Source organism: Cyrtonyx montezumae, unplaced genomic scaffold (assembly GCF_038088225.1).
Source record: "Cyrtonyx montezumae isolate F1298 unplaced genomic scaffold, pur_monq_1.0 scaffold_2, whole genome shotgun sequence".
Classification (NCBI taxonomy): Eukaryota; Metazoa; Chordata; class Aves; order Galliformes; family Odontophoridae; genus Cyrtonyx; species Cyrtonyx montezumae.
In genome coordinates this window covers 12,838,958-12,859,816 of record NW_027071936.1, presented here as the reverse complement: position 1 = coordinate 12,859,816, position 20,859 = coordinate 12,838,958, and the positions used below count along the sequence as shown (strand labels likewise).

Genomic DNA, 20,859 nt, shown 5'->3' with positions numbered 1-20,859 from the left:
TCCCGAAGCATAAAACCTCGTGTGAGGCATAAGCACAGCACACAAAAGGGGAGCGAGCACTTGTACACCATGCTAGACAGTCTGTTTCTCCTGGTAAATCGAACTTAACCTCCTGAACCTAAATCCTTGGACTCAAGGCGACGCAACAAGTCTGTCTGCAAGTCTTTTCTCTGAAGGAGAAATCTAAAGAGCTCTCGGGCACCGTGCCTGGGCCAAAGAGCATCTGGAGCAGTGCAGGTAGCAGGGACGCCGCTTGGGCACCACCTGCAAGATCAGCTCCCATCCTGAGCAAGGCCGCTGCCGACCCCCAGAGGTCACCCCAACTGCTGAGCGCTTTCTCCCGCTCCAGGAAGTTCACCAACATTAAGAAAAGCATCAGGTCCAGTCTGAAAGGCAAACGTACAGAGCGGGTACAGCAGCCCACCAGTGAATGTAGCAGCCTTCTTGCAAAGTGACAAGCCTCAGTGAGAAAGACAGTGAGCCAGCTGCTCCAGAGGAACATCTCAGGGCATTCCCATGGGATAGACACCCGAACACCACCGGGAGAACCTTCTCGTGACCACAGTGCAGCGAAGACCAGCAGCCTTCATGTCCACTCTTCCAGTCATTACCTGGACAAACACCTCGCTCACCTGTGAAATCCTGTATTATCCTTTAGGGCACATAGGAAGAAGACCAAATTTAAGGTGGGCCATCAGCTCAGCACACGCAAAGGATGACGCTGTTTGGAGGCATGCTGCCAAGTGTTTTACCCCACTTATAACAGGATCCCCGTTTGAAGAAGATGCCTCACCGGAGAGAGATGGTATAATGCATTATCTAACTGGAAAGGAGCCTATTAAAGAAGCATTGGGCTGAAGAACTTACACAGAAAAAAGCAATTCATCTCCAAAGGATCAACATTTTCATGATAAATCACAGGTCCTGCATTTTGAAGACAGGCAGACGCAATTCCTGCTAATATTTTTTCACTGGGTGCTGACATCGCGCTTCTGTCACAGCCGAGACCTAGCTGCAGGTCCAGTTCTGCTCAAGAACTAAGAAATGCAGTGTTAAATGTATGGTGGCCATTTCTGCAGCCCTAAGCTGGAGTCAAGTGCACCTCCGCACCTCCCCACCTCCTCTTGGAGACTGACAGATTCCTTGCTTACAGGGGGACACTGTGCACGAATGCCGTTGCAGTTTTTCACCGAGAAACCTTCGGTGTCATCCCAGATTTCAGAGGCTGACTTTATCCCACTGCAGCTCATGAGCATAATCCTTCCATTCCTCAAATGGTGCTTCTTGGGGCAGCCCACATTTTAAGAACCCAAAACAGTTCCACAGCCCTGCTGAGATGAATACTGCCATGTCTTTGCACAGTTGTTGATAACATCAGGTGAGATGAACAATCTGAAATAAATCACTCCTACCCAGCAAACAAAGAGTTTTATTTCAGAACAACAACGAGGGAGGGCTCACATAGTAAGCTTGCTGCCTTAAGCAATGGTCTGCGGAATTCTTTTTTTCCTTTTTTTTATTTTTAAATAAATAAAAAGATTGCTTTAAAAACCAGACACAGTTACTACTGCAATTTAGCAGTTGATTCTGAAGCGCTATCAGCTGATCACACAGATTGGCTACTTTTGCTTTTGCTCACAAAGTTCCTAGCAGGAGAGGAGAGGAGCACAGCACGCCCTGGCTCTGCACTCACAGTGCCAGAACAGTTCCCAAACACTTGGCCACTGAACCCCTTCAGTACTTCAGTGAGTACAGCACAAAGGACTGCACTGCACGTGGGTAAGAGTGAGAGTGGGGGATGAACCCACCATGTCCTACGGACACAGTAAAGTGTCTTAATTGATGAGTTAGCTCTTGCCTACAGGTGTGTTGTAGGAAAAAGAAAGAAAAAGAAATTAAAAAGCTCTCCTAAAAACAGATAACCCAAGATTCAAGGAAAAAACCCACTGCTTTGGCTTCAGCCTCCATGGAAGCTTGTGAGGTGAAATGGTTGCGTGAAGGTCAGAGGTGACTTAGAACAAGACTGTGATGCAGTGGTGCTTAAAAAAAACAAATAAATAAATGAAAAAGCAACACGTTTTAAGTGCAAGCACACCAGAGTCAGCTGAGAAGCAGTGTGACCATTCCACCATGATGAAAGTGATGACTGTACAGCAAACAAGAGGAGGCAGATCCAAAGAAGTTCTTGAGGTGATGTTGTTAGAGGTACACTTTGGGATTTTTTCCTTGGAATAGCCTACTGCAGTCTGACAGTGAACGCTTCTCACAGCTTGCACATGAAAGGTACCAATTTTCAGAGGCATCTAAAGACTTTAGGAGCTTACATTGCACTGCAAGGTCCACAAGAATTGACCTGTAATTAATTAGACTCTTCTGGGGGTGGTTTTGCTGGTTTTTGTTTCTTAATTTGTTTTGTTCTTAAACCAAGCATTCTTTACATCAGAAGCTTTTCCCCTGCTATCTCTGAGAAAGCACGTTTGAGAATTGGGACGTGATTCTAGAGAATTCCAGAATTATGGTATTACAGTAAGCAGAATTAATTCACACAATTATTATTTTTTATTTCTGTTTCTTCAAATTTCCTGGATGTTAATTTTTGTCTTGGAAAAGGGGGATTTAAGGTTTTCTTTAGTGAAACCCCTCTTCACGTGGCCAACCACAGCGCACTGGAAGCACAATTATGCTACTGAGATAAGATGAAATGCAGTAGTGATGCGCCAATTCATCATGCTTGGGTTCTTCTAATGAAGCCCATTACTCACAGATGAGAATTTTCTCAAGCAGTTAGTCACTGGCAGACAGCTTCCTACTCTGCAGCTGGGGAATAGCCTTGCTCCTCCCCTCGCCATCCCAAAAGTGCAATATTAGGAAAAGTCAACACCTAAATGAAAGGTGAACAAACAGTATTCAACTTTCCCCATAACCCAAAAAAAACCCCAAATCCATAAAACAGAAGAGCTTTCAGGAGCGTGCCAATCTTTTCCATTAAAAGAGAGGGGAAAAAAAAAGAGATTGACAAAAACAGCCTGCTGCCCTTTTAATACTACTGAAATAAAACTGAATACCGTTCCTTAGCTTATTAAAATAAGCATAAAAACAAACAAGTCAGTTAACTTGCATAGACACATTTTGTTTCGTATTTTGTGCAAATCTTACTAAATAAGGCATGCTCGAGTTTAGGTAGCAGTGCAGTAGATATTAAAGAATGCTGAGAAACTGCAAGGAAAATTCCAGGCAGTCTGCAATCCACATCCACTTACACTGTTCATTTAACTTCAAAGACCAACAGCTGATAGCCGCAGATCTGCCTGCAACATAAGGCAATGCGGTATGTGTAGAGCCCAGCACCTGCTTTCAGCTGGTCACGGGTTTAACACACAGAAGATCACTTGAATTCACAAACCTGAGCTACTGGCTAAGGAGGGCCTCTCAGAGGTGTGCCAGCAGGAACCCCCTCCCAGGGAAGAGGAAGGGGAGCGGGGAGGAGAAAAGGGTTTTTGTGCACATTTTTCATGCGTTCGTTTACCCCTTTCTCCCTGGGGCAGTGTTTTGAGAGACAAACTGCCTTCCAGCAGGCTTTGGAGAGGAGTGTTTCTGAAGCAGAAAAAGCTAAAACGTTTGCCCTCTCTTAGTCCACTTTTTTTAAGTGCCTACTGTAAAAATTCAACAGGAGTCAGTGGCAGTAAAGAGGGGCAGCTGCAACAGCAGAGCGAGAAATCTCTCAAGTAAGTTACGTAGCACAGAGGAAAGTTGTAAGGCCTAATATAAAGTAATGTGGAACAGCATTCTGCCTCCTCCTTCCCTCTCAAATCAAGTATTTTCAGGAAATAGTGAAGTAGAACCTTCTTTCACAAGCAGCTTTGCACTTAAAAAAAATAAATCAGTTTAAACTCCAAAACTTTAAAGTTTAAAAAAAGAACAAGTTTAGAAAAACCCACTAATAATAATCCTCAAAATCCCCCAGTACTTTGTAATATAAAATGGAGTGTTCCTGTGCGAGGGCTGCCAGCTCCTTCAGGAACTCTGGGAAAAGGGCAGCTGCGAGCACAGCATTCCTCACGTGCGCGGGAAGGCTGGGCTGAGCCAGGCTCCTCTTTCCCCTGTGTCCCAGGAAGGGCTGCAGCACGGCCGAGGGGGCTTCTGAGAGGCTCCTTCCTTTCCCCACGCTGCTGCCATGAGGGATGTTACCTATGGCCAGGAAGGAAAAGAGGAAAAAAAACAATACTCAGTATATTAAACACACATAGTATTTGTTCAGCAACTAGACGTAGTTCAGAGGAATTGTGTTCAGAGCTGTAGTTCTCAGTACTCAGACTGCACTGGCAGATACTGTACTAAGCCAACATTTTTAAGTCCTACATGGCCTGCTACTGTTGCATTTTTTATTAGCCATCTTTCCCTGGGTTATGTATTATTCAGCTGCAGCTCTGATGAGAAAAATATGTGGGCAGGAAAGGAGTCAAGGGAAAGAATAATATGGATTTACCTTACGAAATAACAGATAATATCTACCATTAGTCCCAGCTTGGTTTTCTCAATATAAAATGATCCGATACTCTAGCCCTCCCCCAGATCAAAATATCACTCTGACTTCACTTCTGCCTCCTCCCCCATGAATCACTGTGTAAGTGGGCTTGAAGCAGAGCTATCAAAATTGCCATCGGAGTTTGAAGCAGGCTAACAACTAAAGGAAAAAAAACTTTGGAAAACTTGCTTTTTCTACAGCTGTAGCCCCCACCAACTACACTTTCACTCCCTGTAAAGAAGCTAAACATTTAAATTTAAAACAAAACAAAACAGAGCAAGTTGTAACCACCACATGATCAGTACAGCATTGAGAGCTGTATGATCTCTGGTGCCAGAGTACAGAGGATTGGGGCTGCAGCATCAGGACGCATGGAATTACAGAGACAGCAGCACCTCCATTTCACTTCCATTTCAATCAGCTGCTCCTTGACTCAACCTGAAGCATAATGCACTTTCATTAAATGCTGTTCATGAAACCAAAACGGTGACACAAATTAACACTGGTGGGAAGAAATACAAAGAAAAATTAACTTGCAGGACTCACTGCCACAAGATGTCACTAGGCCTGGAATCACAGCCAGATAACATCCTGTCTGACTTACAAGTGGGTGTTCTCATTAGCCGCATGTCCTCAAGTGCACATGCTCACACACGAAAATAAAACCAACAATAAAACCCAACCCTGTCACATGAACTCTCATTCTGCAGATAAGCCAAACGTCACACCACTGCCTTAAAGCCACACGGGTGATGTCAGTGCCATTCAAGTCTGTGGTTATGTGAAGTTTTTTTTAAAGCAGTGCAGGGTGCCCCCAGCTGGGTGCCCCTCTCCATGTGGCAGAGGATTCCTCTGCTCAGCAGCTCTGCAACTCTGGTTTCTTGCCTGCAGTTCTCCTCCAGCATAGTGGACTATCAACTACTCAAGAGAAACTTTAATCTTCATCATGTAACAGAGTTATACTTTTCCTGAGTTCCAAAAAACCTTTCCAGCTCCAGACTTATCAATCATTCATACTGTTATTCTACAAATTTTTATCTTCTGGAGACACAGTACAGGAACATTGGTTCTGTGAAAAATTCTGACTACGGGAAGAAAAACAACCTAAATTATGAATTACAATCAAAAGAGGAAGTTGTGAGCTTCCCTTGAAGATTTACTTGGAGAGATTCTCTTAAAATCGCAAAACGTTTCCTAAACAATATTAAGTATTTCAAATAGTTTAGCTTGGCTGAACTATTACAATCAGAATGCTAGTAAGCTGTCAATTGCTGGGCATTTATAAACTGTTCCCTTCACAAGGCATCAGAATTGATACAGTTCAACCAAAAACACTGTGATCTTGTTTTATTGAAACATATCAAGCAAACAAACAAAAAATGCAGAGAAAGATGGGCAAGGGACCAGAGATTTGATTTTTCCTCTTTTCCTTTGATCAAGACAGCCCACTTCCCCCTGCAGTCAGGATGCAATTGAGAAAGTGAGTAGTCTGGAGACAGTTACCACCAAAGCGCTGAACGATGGGCAGCATTGCATATCACAACAGCTCCACATACCTAACCATAACCCAAACTGCCATGCTAGCAAACCACGTAGTGCTGCAAGCAGAAAAGAACTAATTGGCCTTTTTAGTTCAAATGCTTCTGCAGACTGTCACTATCAAGGGAAGGGAAATGCTTTGGAGTACTTCACTACTTCTGGCTTCTCTTCTGAAGCAAATTCTGTAGGAATCAATACAGTGACCTGCAGTGTGCTGATGAGCTAGAATGAGCCAACCTGCCCCAAGAAGTACGGTTTGATTGCTTGGATCACCAGTCTTGCTGGAAACTGAATGTGCAGTTACCTTCCATCTATTTATTTCCTTTCCATCTATTTGTCAAGGGGTTGCCACAAGACAGAAGATGTACCGACGGGGTGACTAAGCAGCCTTGTTTTGAGATCCTAAATAATGCTCTTCATGAGTCAGTCTGGCAGTTTCTAAAGCCCTCTAAAGAAAAATGATGTAAAATGGGAAGCACAGATAAATTCCAAACATTACCAACTATTTTATTTAACTGAGGTACAACTAATAATCACAGAAAACTTGGAAACGTGAGGCTTGAGTGTTTACATGAATTTCCATTCGGAACGCGTTCTAAACAAGTTCGTACTGCCAGCATCTGAGAAAGGACACTAAAGGTTGCCCCCTCATCTTATCCCACACACCAGCTACAGTGCCATGTAACTGTAAGGCTTCCCCATCTGTGGCACTGGGTACTGAGCATAACCCCCTGTCGATGTTTGCCATACACAGCTCATTACAGCGTGCACATTTCACAGGCCAATTCTTAGTGAGACTGTAATTTTGCTGACTAGATAGACTACAAACCTCAGACATGCACACCACGCTGGCTAGAAACAAGGTAAATTACTATTCAGAGCCTCAAACAATGAAAACACTATTAAGAAGATGCATAGAAAGTCCTGCTTTCCACACCTCTGGAAATCCAAGAAAAATACCAGCATCTCTGCAGTGGTAAAGGTGAGGCAGGATGATCATGAACACCTCCAAGTGGTGCGTGAGAACACATCTCTGAATGCAGCCCCTCTTCAACCCTGATTCTGAGCCCTCCATCCCTGTGGTCACAGCTCTCAGTGCATTCCCATGGCACGGGAAGTTGTTTTTAAGGGAAACCTGCACCCAGTGCTGCTTGCTCAGCGACGAGCTGAGAACTGACACATCCCCAGGGCAGGGAGCCTGGCAGTCCCCATCACCCAGCTGCTCTGGGAAACTTCTCAGTGGGAATGTAAGCTTCTTCATTGTATTTTCATTTCCTTCCCTCACTGCAGTGCAAATGCCAGTAACTGTTAAGACAGGTGTAGCACACTGTCCTCGAGAAGCAGCAGACATTACACAAGTCCTCTGGAAACCTGAGGTGATACCTGCTTAAATCCCCACTGTTCTGGAAGTGTCCTCACTTATACCACCCATTTATTTTTCTGTTTCATGTTTTCATTTCAGAAAGCACGTTTGTCTGGCTCATATCCATCTCCCTCAGTAAAAGCACAAACTATGATCTGAAGACTTATTCAGTCATTGCTGAAACCAATTCATTCTGGACTTCTGTCCTCTCTAACATTTATCAAACAAATAAATTAATAAATAAAAGAACTAATGAGTAGTTGAAGGTCAGGCTAAAAATAAAATAAAATCCCTCAATATGCCATCTCACCTCATGCCTTGAAAGCAAGTTTGTTTACGGCCAGACTGTCAGTGAGCCAAGCAAGAGCTGATTTTGTTACTCCCTTAAACAGACGTTTTCTGTATCAAAGACAATAAAAGCTTCTAAAGAGCCAAGCGTATCCAGATAGATCCATATACTGCGGCCTACCGAGGATCATCAGTTTAAAGCCAGAAGGCTACATCTGGTGAACGATATTCATAATTCACCACGCCTACTTTTAATCATGCTGTAGCAAATGAGAGAGGTAACTGGTGATTCATTCTGCCCAGCACTCCTCAGAGTGCAGTTAACATTTACCTTTGGTTAGCAGCTCTTCAGCGCCATCAGACATGTCCACACGAAAAAGTAAGTACTGTTGGGCCTCCAGGAGAAGATCAGGGAAGTCTTTTTCCATGGAAGCGAAATGTTCAATTTTATTTTTCACAGATGCCAGCACCTGCCGAAACAACAGCAACAATTACTTTTTCCTCCCTTGCTCCCAGTGCAGCTGCAGTCTGAACACTGAGGCTCTCCAGCTGCACTCAAGAAGAGTTAACAATAAAAGTTACGGTCCTACAGAATTTTCAGCTCTTTGCACAGATAGCATTGGAACGCTGAAATGAGATGCGAGGATCTCAGATAGGCAAGGAAGCATCAGATGAAACTGAAAAGAGCTGAAGTTTAACAAGACACCAAAAATATCCTTCCAATAGGCACGACCAACGCTTGTGGGCAAGTACCTGATAAAGTGACCGTACGCTGGGCTGAAACACCATGTTGGTGTTGAGCAGAAAGGAGCGAAGAAGAGGCTGTGGGTAACTTGCTAGCTGAGTAATAATCCCAATAAGCAGCAAATTTACATGCAAGGAGTTCTCCAGCATGTTCTCCAGCTTCGACAGCACTACGCTGATAAATGGCCCTGCAAAAAAGAGAAGGAACCAATGCTTCTGTTTTCACAGAAGAAAAATCCTGACATCCAGGAAATAAGCATGTGAAAGGAAATTTGATCATCATAACCAACCAAATCAAACCTCCTACGTGCTAATTAAAGCCAGCAAGGAAGAAAAACAAAACTTATCTCAACAGACAAAATAGACTTAACAGGGGTGTTAAAAGCTTTCATGAGTAGAAGCAATTTGACTAGCGAGCTAGTTACATTAATGGCATATTTAACGTACATAATCATTCTACTTTACGTGTGCCAATAAGGATTTAGCCTAATATGTTATGGTCTATTATTTCATTCCTTTAGAAGTTAATCAGAATGGTTCCACTGAAGAATCATAGAATCCTTAAGAGTTGGAAGGGCTCTTTAAAGGTTATCCAGTCCCACTCCCCTGCAATGAACAGAGACACCGCAGCTAGATCAGGCTGCCCAGGGCCTGATCCAACCTTGCCTTGTCAGCCTGCAGGGATAGGGCATTTACTGCATTTCTGGGCAACCTGTTCCAATATCTCACCACCCTCACTGTGAAATACTTTTCTTTCTATCTAACAGAAATCTACCCTCTTAAGGCTTGAAACCATTTCCCCTTGTTCTTTTGCAGCAGACCCTGCTACAGAGTCTGTCCTCTTCTTTTCTGTGGCTCCCCCTTTAGATACTGAAAGGCCGCTCTCAGGTCAACCCAGAGCCTGCTTTTCTGCAGGCTGAACATCCCTAGCTCTCTCAGCCTGTCCTCAGGAGGGGTGCTCCATCCCTTGGATCATTTTTGTGGCCCTCCTCTGGACATGCTCCAACAGAAGCTGTTCTTTTCACTGGCACCACACCTAGTTTCCGCACAAGGACTAGCAAAGCACCTTATAGCCTATCGTAGCAAAATAATGGGGTGTTGTAAAGAAAACACTCCAAACAAAACATCAAAAGCCGCGATAGCTCACATCACAAGAAAATGCATTTTCAGTACTGCAGTCACACAAAACAGGGAAAACCTTAAAAGAGATTTATAAGAAAAATTACTTGTCAATGTATTCTTTATCATACAGATGTCAGCAATAAACAGTAGCTTCAGTTAGTGTCTTTATGTCGCAGGGCATACACTAAAATACAGAAGCATTGGCAATGCAAGTACATAAACCCTCAGTTCCCAAGCTTAAACATTTTCAAAGTTGAGCATGCCCTTAATCAAATCACACGTAGTGCTCCCCTTTAACCACCAACCAGAGTGAAGGTCAGTACTGCATCCTGCAGAAATCCTCCTGCCTGGGTTCACAAGGGACCAGCCTCAAAGCCCCTTGGCTGAGACAAGTTTCTCCTGTCCCTACAGAACCTACTGCTTCCTCCTCCTGTGTCCATGGGAACAATTTCACAGAGCCCCTGCGGACCACTGTGCAAAGGGAGCTCCCTTGAGACAGGAGGGGTTGCAGCAGCAGCATAGGTAGATCAGTTACTCTCTTGTGCGTCAAACTCTAGATCTGAGTAGGTAAAGCTGAAGTTAAATATTTATAACAAAAGGTATGCCACTTCTCCTCAAGTTCCCAGTACAGAATTGTTAAGTTTTCAAGAAATTATTAGAATAAAGAACAAGGGAAATGAGCAGAGCTTGCAAGTCTGGTAAGAAACAGTATAAATGAGTGAGTAATTAAAAAAAAAAAAAGTATTCCTTTCCTGACTTCATCTCCACGTAGCCAAGAAGTCAAGCGCTGTTTCTGAACATCACATCTGTTCTTGCTCAGGGGAAAACAGGGATGACTGTGTCCTCAAATTGGACACAGGCACCAACTAAACATTTTCTTCACAGACCTGAGAGCCCAAGGAGAATATCTCCGTGCCATTGACTTACTGAGTGTGGGAACCTCTCCCTGGTTATCTGATTGTCTAGCAAGAGGCCCCATCCCATCAACAACATCCCCCCTTTATCACATACGTAATATAGCATTCCAAATTAAACAGAAAATTATTATATTTGAAAGGAGCTGCAATCTCCTATTTCTGAGGCATTTTTATGAGCAACTCCTGACTTGCAGTCACAGAGAGCTACAATGCAAGCAATCACTACAGCAGGGTGAGCAGCCTAAGAGCAGAAAGTGCTGTGGACAGGAAGCAAATTGTGGGTTTTTTTCACTCCTTTCATTGGTTGGCCTTTGTTTTTCTTTTTTCTTTAAAGCAACAAATGGAGGAAGGGACTGGATGAAGAGACAGGGATGACATTTTTTGAGCTACATTTGACAGCAGATAATGGGAAATTGAAAGGTTTGAATGTGATTAGTCTCTGGTACTAGGAAATTACCACTGCAGCAAAAATAGTAAATGGGCTGGATAAACAGGCTGAGGTTTTCAATTAAGAGTCAGTGCCAGGCTCGCTGGCCACAGCTGACCAGAAAGGGCTGCATTTCAATGGATACAACTGAATGTTTTCCCCCTTCCTTCCAAATGAACAAGAAGCCAGATTACACAGGTCTCATTTTGGATGAGAAAACCTAGACACGCTATTATTTTTTTCATTATTATTTGCATTACTGTGGTATCCAGGAGACCTAATTAAAGATCAGGAGCCTGCAGTGCAAGGAGCTGCACAAACACTGATCAAAAAGCACACTCTGCCCTCCCGTAGCAATTTCATTCCTGAATGGCTTGGGCAGTCTCTAGAGAACAAGCTTAACTTGTTGCCTGGCACAAGACAGAAAAGCATACCCACTGCGAAGGCTGCCGAGGAGCCACGGCAGTTCCACAGATACGCGGGCAGACGTGGCATCAGTGCTGCCACCTCGTGCTAAAACGGGAATTAGCAGAAGGGGGAAAACAGCAACGTGACTCCACAGCTACAGCGTGAGAGGTGCCAGTCACCACAAAAACAAACGTTTAACCGGGGCTCTGTATGTTAGAACTGTTACTCCGGTCTGCTTTACAATTGGAAAAGTTTCTCCTAGAATGATGGTGCTCTGACATACAAGAAACATAATCCCAAGTTTTGTTTTGTTTTTTACTTTTTAAGTGGCCAGCTAAGAACCGAGCAACCACCATTTGCTGTCACTATTCTGACTGCTCTCCCATACTTTCACACCTCCTTGGTTCTCCTTGGGCCAGTCTCAGTTGTTTGGGCATACCCTGTTTAGTGTCAGGGCTGTTCCTAGCTCTGCACTTGTGCCATGCATTGCAATTACACTTGGCCACCGTTAATCACCATGCCTTCCTGCATTTGTTAGGTATGTAACTAGCAGGACATTCCACCTGTAAATGGAGTGCTCTGACTCCTTGCAGCACGCCTGGGAGATGCGTCCTCCTTTGGTCCAAAGGGAGATGACACGCTCTCCGCAGAAGGGGTATCTGCTGAGAAATTCTCAAAGTCCTCCTCCTCTTCTGCAGGAGACATAGGGTCAGAAGTGTCAAACTTTTGCTCCTCCAAGCCTGCATTGTTTGGATCTAGTTCCTTAATAATTTTGTCATACTGTGCGATGAAATCCTCACCATCTGTGCTCAGCAGTCGTGAGCTTAAGCAATTATCTGCCTCCTGAAGCTTCAACTCTGAGTCTGGCTGTGGATCAGTCTCCACCATTTTCTGGTTTATTTGTTCTTTCATTGCACCTTGAGTCAAGCTTGATTGTTTTTTACTCTGCTCATCCGTGCCCACTTCCAGCTGGCTGCTAGAGAAAGGCCCATTGACAACAGCCTGGCTTCGGACCTGATGTTCTCGGGACACATTTAAAGTTTTCTCCTTGGAGTTGTCATCGTCCTGAGTATCCTTTTGGGCGCATAATCTGTAAACCATAACATCATCCTGAAAGTCTGAATCCTCTATGTAAGACCCTTTGACGAGCATGATAGCATTTTTTTTCATCTCCTGAATATGTTTGGGTGGCACTGCGGGCATCTGCGTCTCTGCACTTCCCAAATCATCACACTGATGGAGCGAGCTCCCATCAGAACCAGGAGAAATCCCCGTGTCGTAGCTATCGTCCCATTCCAGCTCCAGCTGCATCTTCTCACCCAGTGGTGTTGTCTGAGAGGAGCTGCACGTGCTGGGTGTCCTTTGCTGGAGCCGAAACATGGGGTGTTCCACATCTGTACTGTTCTCCTCAGCGAACGCCTGGATAAAGGTCTCAGGATCAGGATTTACTCCATCGTACAAAGCAGACCAGACCTTGCAGTCTTTCAGACACTGCAGAATGGCTTCTTGAGCTTCTCCCAGGTACTGCAGGTAGCTGATATCCACAGCTCTTCCAAATTCCACAATGCAGGCAGATTCAAAAATGCTTCCGACAGAATCTGAAAGTACAGAAGATGGATGACTCATACCATGACACAATCAAGCAACCCAAAAGTTCTCTAGCAAGGCGGCCACTAACGGAGCAGGCGGAGTCTTTAGCCCCAGACATCCAACAAGGCAGGAAGAACTCAGAATTTAGAGATTTAATCGTAAATGTACTGGAGTTGTTCCTATGGCCACACGAGCACTGTGACTCACCATTTCTGAGACCGGCCCACACCCAACCTGTGAAACAACAGTGACTGCTGTGAAGCCACAAGTGCCACTGTCAAGTATCTGTACGTTGTTTTTATGAATCAATATTTTAGCAGCTACCCAAGTTGGATAAGGTTTCAATAGACCTGGACCCACGGAAGGAATTAAATAAGCCTTCCAGGGCAGCCTAACTGCCCAGTTTGTTGTTGCCCACTACTTCCACCTGAGCTGCTACCAAAGTCATGATCTGGTCTTCCCTTGAGCACCAATTACCTTTAGTTTGAGCTGCTTTTGTCCAGAGAATATAATCTTTTCCTTGGCTTTCTAGAGTCAAGGTGATCCCAGTGGAGCAGCAGACGGGTGTCAGGGCAAGCAGTTTTGCAGCAGATACAGAGTAACAGTCTCTCTCTTGCACGGCCCTCCGCTGGCTCAACATCATGTGGTTACATGGGATCAGATACCTGAAACAGCAGTCTAGCATTACTTCGTTTTATGTGAGAAAACAAAAACGTACAAAATTCCCTTCTCACCTCCCTTCCCTCTTCAGATTATAAGAAATAACAGTAGTCTTGACAGTGATCTATATTCTAAACCCTCTCAAGAGCATGAAATCCTGACTCTTTACATTGTGAAGCTACAGTTCAGTGAGGAACTGTCAAGACAAGTAGAGATGGGAGATCAGAATGGGGAAATGAGCAGCCTTCACAGGTCAGAGCAAGCCGGCTCTAGGAAGGGATAAGGGAAGCGTAGGGTGAGCATAAGTCAAAGGCTAGCAGTGTGGATTGGTCCCAGTATGAGTGAGTTTTGCCTCAGAATCCCTAATTTATTGGTTTTTCAAGGAAGTCCAGACAGAATCAGTTTACATGTGCCAGACAACAGCCAGCAAAAGGGAAGGGAAGGTCGTCATGGTGTTTCACTGCACTAAATCAAGAGATCTTGGGCACAGGAGGAGCAAAGCTATGGGGAAAACAAGGAACAAAGGAAGCACATTCTCACATTTAATATTTTTAGAGCACTTCTGCTTAACTTCTTAGGAGCACTCTGTTAAGGCCCTTAGTGTTAACTGGGCTGATGTATTCCCATTTTAAAAGGAAACTGTATTTTAAAGGATTCCCTAAATAAACAACAGAGACTATATACAACCAGTGGTTAGTAGGGGAGTCCCAACATAACTTGAGTTGACAGATGTCCTAATACCATTCCCAGACACTCAGGGAATTCCGCTGTAATGCCTACCAGCGGAGGGACTCCACAGTGTTAAAAGCCTGATTTAGCTACACCGGTACTTCCATAGAAATTATCAACTCTCATCTAATCCACACACCAAAATTATAACCGTGTATGCTGAAGCAGCCTGTAGAACAATCAGTTAAAGGCAAAGATAATCAACGCACTCAGTACACTGTATAGCAATCCACTGAACAACAGGTTCAGGAAGCTGAGGTATTCTGGGGAAAAGAAGACTAACAAAGCTGCAAGCAACTATGTAAGTTCCCTGTAATGCAACGTATATATAATAAACTAAAGAAAACGTGCTGGAGAGAAGAATTATATATTTAAAAGCAGGAAATAAGCAGTTTGAGGGTGATAAATATATTCTCAGCTTCTCTCACGATTATAGAAATAAATCAGAGAAAGAATCTCTTATTCCTGAAGATCACAGGACATAAATCATGCTTCTACAGATCTAGCATGCTTTTGTCAGAATCATAAATATTCTTATTTCTGTAGTGGCTTGAATTTCCGCTCTCTTGGAGAACCTCCATCTAGCTCTGTGCCTACAGTCTGAGACTCTACGTCCCAGAATTAGGACAAAGTGGAAAAAGGAGTTTGGGCTTTACCTTAAAACTAGCTGCAACATCACATCTTCACAATGCAAGCCAATGAGCGTTCTGAACAATGCTAAGGAGACCACACAGAGCTGGAAAATGATAAATGCCATCAGTTTTTGATCTGGAAATAGTACCTTTCCCATCTTTCTTGCATTCTGTATAACAGAATGACTCCACCAGAACACACCGCTTTAAGAAACCATTAGTTTGCTATTTCAGTTTGTCAGCACCCCCACAGGATTTTATTGTCTAGAGCTATACACATACCATCCATGTCAGCAATATCTGATTCAAAATCTTCCTTCAAAAAAAATTACTTAAAAAAATATATATATTCTCTACAAGGTATTTGCATTAACTTATCCAGAACGTGAAAGCAGTAAGTTAACAGTCCTCAATTATTTTCAGTCTTTTCTCTTGATTTATTAGTTTAACCCAGCACGAAGTGAACCCTTTTAGATGAAGTATTAGGTTTTACTGCTGACATAGAATCTGAACCAACAAGAGGTCTTTTTCTGAAAAGAAAAAAAGGTTATAAACTACTTAAAAGTTTCTGGTTTGTATATTAAGAATGATGAGCATTCTACACGTTAAGAAGCTGAATGCTTCTATACCTCAGTGCCTTCATACATCCAGCTGAATTTACTGACAGATGACGGCTACACAAGTCATCTTTATCATAATCTACTCCATATGGATAGCTCTGAACAGCTGGGAACCATGGCATGAAGATCCTTTCAGTGAGACCAGAGGAAAGGAAAGCAAAGTGGTACCCCTCATTGGAACTGCACGCTTGTCTTTCCTGCAAAAGGTCCGACCAATATACTCATCATCAGCTACTTCAGCAGTCATATGCAGCAAAGGCAGAAGTCATAGCCATTCTGTGATAGGCATCCACTTTCACTCTAGTCTTACAACAGTCTAAAAACTTGGGACTTACACAGGTATTTAGGTCGCTATTAAGACACGTGTCTTTCAAAACTATCATACAGCATATTTCTACCAGCTTGCTTAACTGCAGGTTAACTGCATGGTACAAGAGCGATCTCTTCATCTCTCAATGATTTTCATGAACTACAGCATCATTACTTCGCTGTCTTTTAACACATCTTTCCTTGGGCACGTGCTCCTGTGCTGCTCTTTCCTGGGGACGTCATCCTGCAGCTGGCTTAGATTCCAGGGCCAGGCGGACTCTTGTGATAATTATTTAGCATAAGTTGACTTCTTCATAGAGTTTCAAGTTAGTTCAACTCCTGCCTCTCATTATACTAATAATGTAAACTCACATAACTAATACATGAAGTAAACTGCACTTTTCAGTAGCTAAAAAAGGAACCAGATAAAGATAAAATAAAGAAAAAGCTATAGCTATTTCACTGCCTCTTTTCAGTCACTGAATGTCCTTGTAATTCATTCAGGATTAAATCTCACATCATTGCCAGGCATGGCTGCTCTTTCCAACTGTGGAATTTCCTCCTTTTCTCTGCAGTCAGTCTTCTTCCTCCCACTGGTAAAATTCTCTGTACTAACTGCAACAGCACGTTGCTGTTCCTCTCTCCAGCCCATGCTTTCACAACGTCGACTTAAAAGGCACTTTGTTTCAGTATTTCCATTCTCTTTCTCGGCCCAGTGACTCAGCTCCTCTTCAGGATGATCAGCTGTCTGTGCTGACCAAACCAGAGGAACACACAGACTTCTAGTAGAAAATATATAAGCATACGTATGTTTTCCCTTACTTGGTTTCCTTCTCTGTGGGATTAAATGCTAAATTTTAAATAAGCTTCACTTGATAGCCTCTGAAAAGCAAAAGTTTCTTTGATCACCTTTCCTAGTTGGGTCATTAAAGATAACACTCAGAGAAAAACAGGAGAGAAAATAAGCCCTGCATTCGAAAAGCAAGCTGGGATGTGGACATGCATGTAGGTAATGAAGCACAGCAAGGCACAGAAAGGAAATATCCAGGAAAAGCTCATGAGCTGGCCAGCTGCAAGGCAAAGCAGAGCTCATATCCGCTGCCCTGCCACCACTGTCCACTGCTTGAAATAGAAACCAACGGGAAGGTCCTTTCTAGTCCAAGATCTCATGCCTACAGAAACAGCAGGAGAAAGTAAAAGGGCAAGAAAGAAAAAAAGAAGCTGAACTCCAGTTCTTAATAGAAACACAGGGGTAGAGTTGAAGAGCTGCAGGACAAGCTTGAGGAAGAAGTCAGATCCTTACACATAAGCTGTGTTTTAATGCATGTAAAATAGGAATTGTCGTTTCCTCTGTGAAACTGGGAGCCAAGTCTAGATGTTCTTCAGAGTGTGTTAGTTCAAAACCTGCCAATTCCTTAAATTCTCCAGCATTTAAAAAGTTGCAGCTTAAAGGGAAACATTTGCAATGTGGTTGCAAAGACAAATGAGAAATCAAAAATCTGTAGAAGAAAAGCTAGCCAATGTGTGTGTTCTGTAAGTAGAAACGATCCAGTGTCCTACCATGAGATAAGGAGTGTAGGACTTTACAAGAGCTTTTTGGCCACCTGTCCATACGTAAGTTTAATCCTGGGTGAATTATTAATGAGTTTTTCAAGCGATAACACATACAGTTCCTGTGCTACGGAACCCAAACAGAAGGCTGCAGTTCTGGCTTTTGCACTTGGCCGAGCCATGCTGCGGCAAACCCATTTAGTATCACAGAACCATTCTGGCTGAGATCCTGAGTTACTCAGCAGGAGGATTCTTTACAATTCCAATCTTGTTTGCCTATGGAACAGTAATTAATGATTATTAGGGACAACAGCATTTGCATTTTTGTCGACAGAAGCTGTTTTGGTTTTCAGAGTTAATCCATCTTAGGGATGCAGTAACAGCAACAGATAGCCACATTTGCATCGCATCCACATTTCAAGAGGAATTTCAGACAAAAATCATGTCCCTAATGCATAAATTTAATTTTAGGGCTTCTCTTGCCCTAAAACATACTGTATTTCATCCGTGAAGCTGTGATCATGCAAGATTCAGCCAAGCAAGGCTCAGAAGGGTCATCCAGTGCAACAAGTACTCCCTTTCTCTGCCAGAAGATCAGACTGTTAGCAAAGGTAACTGCTATCTCAGCTAGCTCTCCAGCCATCGTGCTGCATTATGCCTATGTTGAGAAGGGGCTGACTGCAAATCTGATATAAACCGAACTGCATGGAGGAGTGAAGAAAGAAAAGGAAGTAGCAGTATGATCACTTGAGCAAGAAAGTGCCTTGCTTTAATCAAACAAGAAAGCTGGCAGTAAGCAGACATGCTACAGTAACACACACTCGGTTCCTGAGAACTCTATTGGCAGTATTGCAGTTCACAACTTGAGCAGTTTAAATACATCCTCGCAGGGCTCCCATTGTCTCCTACAAAGGTCATTTGCAAATACCTACTGTTTGGCAGAACTAGAAAGCGTTCTTTGCCTCAGTTACGTTCTGAAGTCGTAGGGATGAGTTATCTATGGCAGCACTAATTCACCAATATCCAGAATATACATGCTTCCAAATTTACCGTTACTTTTCAAACAAAACTTAAGACTGCCAAAAGCCCTCCTATCTCCTTTTACCCCATTTCCTGTACATGCAAATCCACCTCCCACATTTATCAGCTCCTTAGTAAAGCTACAGCTAGATGCCAGCACACAAACAAAACGTTAAAAATCAAAATGTACACATTAGGATGGGGGAGAAAGTTCCTAGCTAGACAAATGGGAATTTCCCTTTACCATTTAATTAGTTCACCTGCACCCACACGAGAACCTGAACTTGCTTCCTGCCCGTCTTACCCGGAATGGCGTGTTGATTCGGCTAGTAAGTGTATCTAGGATGTGCACGTTCTCGTGTCGGTGCAGCAAAATAAAACGGAGGAAAATCTTGAGGAGGGCTGGCTCCGAAACACTACGCAGAAAGAGATCCAGATATGCAGTCGTAGCCATCACTTCTTCTACTGTCACCTACAGGGAAAAATAAGGTAAATGGAAACATACTGCACACACAAAATAACCATCCATTCCTCGCAGCGGAACGATACCTGGCACACACACTAAGCTTCCCACACATACTGTTGCCACAAAATCATCGAGACCTTTGCTTCTAAAAAGTAGTGTGCTTCTGTCTTGCTGACAAGCATTCTGAGTGCACTTATCTGCCTTGCTTCCCCAGGAAAAAAAAGCCCACAAGACTCCCCCAGACCAACAGCCCAAATCTCACAGATGTTGAAATACAAAGAGTTGAAGCCTTCCAGAAGCTCCCCATTGCTTTCTGCCACGTCAGCACTTTTGATTCACACTCCTCATTCCTCAGAAGTGTTCTCAGATGTTGTGAATACATACATCTACCACATTATTAAATATAAATGACACCAGAGCAGAATCAAAGCACACTACAAACCCATAGTTCCAGAGCTTTAAAAAATATATATGAAAAATATGTCTACCCAGATGTTTGCCACTATTTCCCTTCTTTTTATTTTCCCTCATCTCACTTGGTTTTTAGAAGGAGCACACATGTCTGCGCACACACATACAAAGCAAAGACAAAAGCCTCTGCTACTGCCTGTCTGTGTACCAGAATGCAACGCAGCTATCCAGCCCGGCTGGTAAACGTGTATTATTCTGCTTCATGCAATCCTTTCGGAGCTTAGCTCAGGTCGGTATGCACTGGCAAGGCACAGCGAATCCCAAAGGCCACCTCTGCACCACACACTGCCACTGCAAAGTCAGCTTCTTAAAAATAGTTACCCAGGAGCCTAATAAGCTTAAGTGTACTAAGATAAACCCTTAAATACAAGAATCTGTCTATATGAAAGGAGGTATTAAACATCTTTTGTTTACCAAAGTGAGCCGGATAAATGAAAAGACTGATTTTATTTAAAACTAAATAAATAAATAAAACAAAACTGTCAGCTAAGAACTAAGAGGATTTAGAAAATACTCAGAAGGGCAGCACTTACGTAACACACCGTAAATATTAAAATCCCCGTTCTGTTGTGCTGCACGTAAGCTACCCTCACAGTAATGTTATGCAGCAAATGTTCCCTTTGAAGCATTCAGGAGACCACCTGCTTCTGGCTGGTTACACAGGACATAGGAATGCCACATGCAGCCCACAGACCTCATAGAGAGGGGCACTGACAAGGACAGCAGCTCAGAGGAGCACTCATGTTAAGGGCATCCATTAACTCTTTCTGAGGCTTTGCTCTAACACTCAGCTCCAGCATCCTTAACGCCAAGCACTGGACTACTGTCCTGAATATAGGTCTTTCACAAAAAGCTACCTGTTGCCTGCTGCCCTGAGAGCTGGCATCTTCTGGTTTGTTTGTTTTATAGCAGCAAAATGTAAAAAGCAAACCCAAGAAATCCATCACATGACATCATAATGATAGCATACAGTTCAGTGAAGGGTTTAAAACCTCTGCCAAGAAAAGGCCAGACAGAAGTAATACATTGTTATGTCTCTGTCACTCCTCCTTCGTTCTCTTTGGGGAAAATAAAGCACGTACTTGGCCTGCGGGTTTCACAGATGTTTGCTGACAGCAGAGGGATGGCCCTATGTACAGGGAGAAAATCTGAAACTGTAAATGAAAGCAAAAAAGCCAGCAGATTCACAAGGGCAGTGACCTTTTCCTGAAATCAATGCTCTTTGGGCAACTCACGCTACATTGGTATCAACAAGGGAAAGCCACACGCTTTTCAGAGCTGTATCATGAATGATCCACAAAGGGCAGAAGAAAGCCAGTGAAAGACTACTTAAGAAAAGAACATTTCAATTCTGAGAGCATGCTCAGTGCTCCTCGCTGCTCAGGGACTACGTGGAAAAGAAATCCTGTTAACTGTAGCCAATATCTCATACAACTAAATAGAGCTAAAAGCACCAAGTAGTTACCAAAGAAGCTCAG

The 20,859-nt window shown here is 43.3% G+C and overlaps 1 protein-coding gene across 1 annotated transcript in view; it reads right to left on the bottom strand.

The window, feature by feature from the left end:
- Positions 1–3,936: 3,936 nt before the first annotated feature.
- FHIP1A (FHF complex subunit HOOK interacting protein 1A) overlaps positions 3,937–20,859 on the bottom strand; it is a 74,757-nt gene continuing 57,834 nt past the window's right edge. The window contains exons 7-13 of the mRNA XM_065736429.1: positions 18,749–18,916; positions 14,969–15,048; positions 13,401–13,588; positions 11,897–12,931; positions 8,469–8,647; positions 8,047–8,185; positions 3,937–4,188 (exon numbers count right to left, since the gene is read on the bottom strand). Coding sequence (XP_065592501.1) covers positions 3,938–4,188; positions 8,047–8,185; positions 8,469–8,647; positions 11,897–12,931; positions 13,401–13,588; positions 14,969–15,048; positions 18,749–18,916 — 2,040 coding nt within the window. The 3' untranslated portion in view covers position 3,937. The remainder of the gene's footprint in view (positions 4,189–8,046; positions 8,186–8,468; positions 8,648–11,896; positions 12,932–13,400; positions 13,589–14,968; positions 15,049–18,748; positions 18,917–20,859) is intronic.